Source organism: Molothrus ater, chromosome 6, assembly GCF_012460135.2.
Source record: "Molothrus ater isolate BHLD 08-10-18 breed brown headed cowbird chromosome 6, BPBGC_Mater_1.1, whole genome shotgun sequence".
Taxonomy (NCBI): Eukaryota; Metazoa; Chordata; class Aves; order Passeriformes; family Icteridae; genus Molothrus; species Molothrus ater.
In genome coordinates, this window is record NC_050483.2 from 37056232 (window position 1) to 37062231 (window position 6000).

General features: G+C 39.1%; 1 protein-coding gene across 5 annotated transcripts in view; it reads left to right on the forward strand.

Annotated features, from left to right (window-relative positions):
- NPAS3 (neuronal PAS domain protein 3) overlaps positions 1-5789 on the forward strand; it is a 594775-nt gene extending 588986 nt beyond the window's left edge. For all 5 annotated transcript variants that reach the window (XM_036383698.2, XM_036383697.2, XM_054515085.1 and 2 more), the window contains one exon: positions 1507-5789. In XM_036383698.2, the coding sequence (XP_036239591.1) occupies positions 1507-2816 (1310 nt within the window). In that variant the 3' untranslated portion in view covers positions 2817-5789. The remainder of the gene's footprint in view (positions 1-1506) is intronic.
- Positions 5790-6000: the final 211 nt, after the last annotated feature.

Sequence of the window (6000 nt, forward strand, 5' to 3'; positions counted from 1 at the left end):
CAAAGGACCTGAATTTGGAACGGTATTTTAGATGAAACCAACAAGTTCAGTTCAACCTGTCATATAATCCCAGGCAAATATTGTGTAGCTTTAAACCACCTCACTCTAAGACCACCCTTCCCCAGCTAGTAACCATGGCCTTAAAAGAAAGCATCTTCAAAAAAAGGAAGAAAAAACTGTAGAACAAATTCAGTCCTAGGTGGAACAAAACATTGGATGAGACTTAGGGATTTACAGCCACTACTTTTTTCCTGTAGGTTTTATTTTTCAAAAGGAAGGGTCTCTCTGCTGCTGTTCACACAAGCAGAAGTCCCACTAAGTGACTTGCAAAGTGCAATGTGCTGAATGCTCAGGCAGCTTTCCTGTCAAAGCCACCTTCAGCACTTCTGGGAAATAGTTTGGTATTGACATGGCTCCAGAAGTAACCAATACCTTTAGAGGCAAATGAATCCTTCCCCTCTCCACCTAAAGCAAGGATGTTGAAAAGGGTAGTACTTGGCTCTGATGAGCGAAAAACGTCTTTTATTAGGCAACAAAAGATTTCTGGCTGGTCTGTAAAGGACGGGGTTTCCTGAAACCTTTTTTGACCCTTTCAAACATAGTGTGATAATGGAGCACATTCAGTCTCAAAGCTGCTTTGGCTCTCTGAGTCCAGTGGGCTACAGTGTTTATCTCACCCGTATTAGAATTATAATTAAATTAATTCAGGCAAGAAGAGTGACAGCTTCTCAGGGCTGTAGATGTGCTATTTTCAATGGTCTTTAGATGATTTGGATCAACCAAGAAATTGATTCATTGGCTGATTATTTTTTCTGTATTTTTTTATAATTGTTTTCCTTCAGGACAATATAAGACAACAGTCTAGCAACATAGCAAAATTGTTTTAATAATAAACCGGTTTATTCATTTATTTTAACTAGTTTATGCATTCATTCATACACAAGTTGCTTCTCCTCTCACATGGGAGGAAATCAGCAGTAATTCCACTGCAGCCAGAGACTCTATGCCACTTCAAAAGTGGCAATTGTCATAGGAAAATCAGATAAGAGTACTAGAATCTTCATTAGTAAATAGTGCTATACGTGGATGCCTGCCCACTGCAGGAGAATATGGATGTGAAAGAACAATCACCAGAACATTAGGGGATAATGGGATTGCTCACTGACTCCTCTTTGGATGGCACAGCTACAATGCTGTTGTGCTCACAGCTGTCATCATGATTCCTGTCTGGTGAGCAGATGAAAAGGCCCCTCAATCGAGGTGCAGCCTTATAGCATAGGCTTCTAGAGCATTAACAGTCCTGAGTCAGAGACATTCATGGTGATCAAAACTCTCCCAACACAACACTGAAAAAAAAAAACCATGCAGCTCTACAGAAGAGAACATCTTTTGCCAAAAATAAAGGTTAAAGCAAATCAAATATCATTGGTAGGTAGAAACCTGGACTTGGATTATAATATTATGTTCCTATTGCTAATGCTTTGTTTCACTTTCATTTTGCTCCAGAGGACAATGAGAACTCAAAGTCAGATGAGAAAGGAAACCAGTCAGAAAACAGTGAAGACCCTGAATCGGACAGGAAAAAGTCAGGAAATCAGTCAGATAATGAAATGAACTGTAATGAGGATGGGAACAGCTCCAGCAACCAGGACAGCAGGGACAGTGATGACAGCTTTGAAAACTCAGACTTCGAGAATCAGAAGGCCCCTGAGGACAGTTTTGGCACTCTTGGCTCTATGCAGATCAAGGTGGAGCGCTATGTTGAAAGTGAGTCAGACTTGCGGTTGCAGAACTGTGAATCACTGACCTCTGACAGTGCCAAGGACTCAGACAGTGCAGGTGAAGTAAATGCCCAGTCTTCCAGCAAACATCAGAAGAGGAAGAAGAGGAGAAAAAAGCAAAAGGGAGGCAGCATGACCCGGAGAAGGCTGTCAAGCACCTCAAGTCCAAATGGACTTGACTCAGCTTTGGTGGACCAGCCCCAGCTGCTCTCGTCACCAAACAGTGCCTCAGTGCTCAAAATTAAAACAGAAATCTCAGAACCTATCAATTTTGATAACGATAGCAGTATTTGGAATTACCCACCCAACAGGGAAATCTCAAGGAATGAATCACCCTACAGTATGACCAAGCCCCCCAGCTCTGAGCACTTCCCTTCCCCCCAAGCCAGCAGTAGTTTACATGTCTCCATTCCAGACTCTGTCCTCACCCCCCCAGGGACTGAAAATACTGCCAGCCGTAAAACTCAGTTCAGCACCTCATCCAACTCGGCCTTGGCTCCAGTGTCCTCTGACCCTTTGTCACCTCCACTTTCAGCATCTCCAAGGGACAAACATCCAGGAGGTCCCACAGCGTCCAACTCTTTGTTGTACACTGGGGACCTGGAAGCCCTTCAGAGGTTACAAGCAGGCAATGTGGTGCTTCCTTTGGTTCACAGGGTAACAGGAACCCTTGCTGCGACCAGCACTGCTGCTCAGAGGGTCTACACCACTGGCACTATTCGCTATGCTCCAGCTGAAGTTACTTTAGCCATGCAGGGCAACCTCCTCCCCAACACCCACGCTGTTAACTTTGTTGATGTTAACAGCCCCAGCTTTGGGCTGGATCCTAAAACGCCGATGGAAATGCTCTACCACCACGTTCACCGACTCAACATGTCGGGACCGTTTGGAAGTGCTGTGAGCGGGGCCAGTCTGACCCAAATGCCTGCAGGGAATGTGTTCACGACTGCCGAAGGACTTTTTTCCACTCTTCCATTTCCTGTGTACAGCAATGGCATTCACACTACACAGACTCTGGAACGGAAGGAGGATTGAAATATGACCACATACTGTGTTCAGTGTTATACTCTGAGGCATAGACTATGTTTTAATTTAGACCTTTAATTCTAGCACTTTGAATTTGAGCAGGTCAGCTTATTATCTCAATATGATGGTCCCCATTTCATTCCCTTTCTCTTTAACTTGACTTATTCTTTAATGTAAAGATATTTTTTTATTTTTGCCTTCAGAGAGTCGAAGTACCAGTTGCCTGCCATTTTGTCTTCTAAGATGTGTGTTTTTTCCTTTGCATCTTTATTAAGATGCCTTTAATATGTGTATGCCTCTGCCATAGAATACTCAGTGTTGTGGTAAAGAGATTTTAAAGTGACAACCATTGGTTTTACTTCAAAATGATCTTGATATGATCAAGATTAAAAGAGACAAGCATAAACAATGTGCCCTGTTTGACTAAGTCAAATGAAAAGGGGGTTTTGTTCCTAATTCCTTTAAAATAGGGGATAGTATTTTAGAATTTTATGCAGAGTTTAATTCTCTTTTTATGGTTAAGATTTTCTTACTTGCACATAAAATAATTTGGGTTCTTAAAAAGTTAATTTCTGGCCTGTGACTAGAATGTTAAAAAGTTGGACTAAATGTTAATTACAGAAACTTTAACTTAATTTCTAAAACCATGGTGCTATCATTTATTAATCTGTAATGTCTTCATACAATATGCAGCTTGTGGGCTGGGTTTTTTGGAAAGAATGTGTTCCGTACTGGTTTATAGTGGGGTGCTGCAGTCTCCTTGGTTAGTTAAGACAAAAGCCCTCATTAACATTTGCTGCAGGACTTAAAATTTGTTACCTCCAAACTAACAAGCATAGCCTCACATCAAATTTAAATGGGTCAGGAAGCCTTTTTCAAAAAGAGCTTAAAAACAAAAAACTCAATTTAATTGACGCGAGGAGCAGTTTCTTAGGTGCATATTGTTTTGCTTTATTTTTTTCTCAGTGTAACTGAGGCTAATTTTACAACATCAAATAACACTTCAGAGTAAAAAAAAAAACCAGAAGAACTATTTAACATGTTTTATTTTGTTTTTCATTTAATATTATAGAGGGAAGGTTGTAAATTTCTTTTTGTTCTTTGATTTGGGTATTTTTTGTTGTTTTCTCTTTCCTTATTTCTAGTGTTGAAACCAATATGTTTTAAAACTAAAGGATGGGTTAATAAGCTTGAAATAGATAACTACAACTGAAAACTGCACATTAAGTAAAAGAAAAGAAATCTCCTATTTTGTCTTTGTTGCCAGAAATCACAGTGTAGTGTCAAACACTCCAAATGACTGTCAAATATAAATTCTTCTTCCACTCCATCTTTGGCAGCTGTTTGTTAAGGCATCTAATAACAGATGTGAGAACTGTAATGTGTACAATGTGTAAGTGTCCTTGGCTGTCAGTCCCATTGCAGTTTCAATGTGTGTTACTATATGCAGTATATACTAAGCTAATGTAGTTGTTTTGTCCTTTGTCTTCTCTGTGCTTTATCTCTAGTCCGGAGTGGTAAAGTCCCATTCCTGCAGTCCTAGTGAACCAGTGATTCTTGGGGGTTAGTGGTTTTTGTGTGGTGGCCTTCCTCTGTAATGTCACCTTATGCTGCTTCCACTGTCTGTATACCTTTTAATTTCTGCTGTTGCTTTGCTGTTGTGTATTCTCAAACCTCTCTCTCCCCCTTCCTTTCTCCCCTCCTCCTCCTCTACACGTTTCCCGTCTCTTTCTCTCGCTCTCTCGTTCTCTCTTCTTCACTCTCAGAGATAAAAGACTCTTAACTAGCTCAAGGTTAATGGAGCCATTTTTTCCCACAGAGGAATTCTGGGTATGACTTACTCTTCCAGTGTACCCCACAATGCACTACAGAGTAATGCTCAGATATATTAAGCAAATTGATGCCATATAGCCTCAGTTGTTAACATTCCCAGAGTCCTTGTGCTCGAACTGTAAGCAGAGGGTGCATTTCTTTGGTTTTCTCCTAGGTAGGCTGGCAGAGCAATATGTAGAGCAATTACCAGTGAGATAGGAAATTCTTTCAAAGGTCAACTGGCATTGTTTAAAAAGGAAACCGAGCTTAGAATTGTCATATATATTCGCTTACGTGTGCAATGCTAATGTATTAACTCAACTGTCCTTCGAATTTTTGATCACTCACTGCGCTGAGTCAATTTCTGCGGTAGCTTTGAATTTGAGAAGGAGGTCCAAGCCACAGAGGAGTGATAGCAAAAAAGGAATTGGATGCTAGAAATTTAATTAATGAGCTTTTAAAGGTTCCATGGGAAGGATTTATGTAGGTCTGAAAAAGGCGAGAAAGCTGATTGGGAAATTCAAAGTTTAATTTTGGAAGCTCTGCTCTAGCTATGGAACAATCAAAGGACTGCACCTATCAGCTACAAAAAACAGCTAGACAGCTGTTGTTGTTTTGGGTTTTTTTTATAAATGTTTCTGTGTTGTGTCAAAATGATTTCTGGTGATTTAAACTAACAGATAATCACAGCTGCTGTCTAAATCCATAGTGTTTAAAATTACAAAATGAAAAAAAAACTTCATTACCTGTGAAGACTGTGTCTGTGTTTTTAACTATTTCTTGTACAAATATATGAAATCTTTTATGAGGAGACTGGTGCCAAGTAGCTGAATAATGGGGAAAGGGATTCTGTTCGTATAAATCTTAGCAGTGTTACCAACTCTACAATATAAAAAAATTAAAATGTTAAAAAGTGACAGCTATGGTACATTTATTTTGTGTTAAGCTAACCGAATCTAACTTCTTGAGTGCCTGGCTTATTTGAAACATTTTTTTCATTGATCATTGATAATGCTGCAAATCAGAAATGTACATACTTCATTTACAACAGGGTTCTTTTTATACTTTTGTAGATTCTCATACATGTCATACATGGTTGTCTTTATGTAACTTAATTTTTTTTCATCCCGCAGGTGCCATTTTCATAATAAACTTCTCTTGGATTTGTTACTATCTGGCATCATTTCTTTTACATATAACCATCCTGACTAATGAATGCTGGTAGTATTTGTTTGAGCAGGTATTTTTAATCATTTTGTAAAAAAAAAAAAAAAAAGAAAAGAAAAAATAATAAAATAACTAAAATGCAAGAAAAAAATAACCAAAAATGAAAGAGGAAAAAGCAAGATTTTATTAACACTTGTGAAATGAAGAAAGGAAG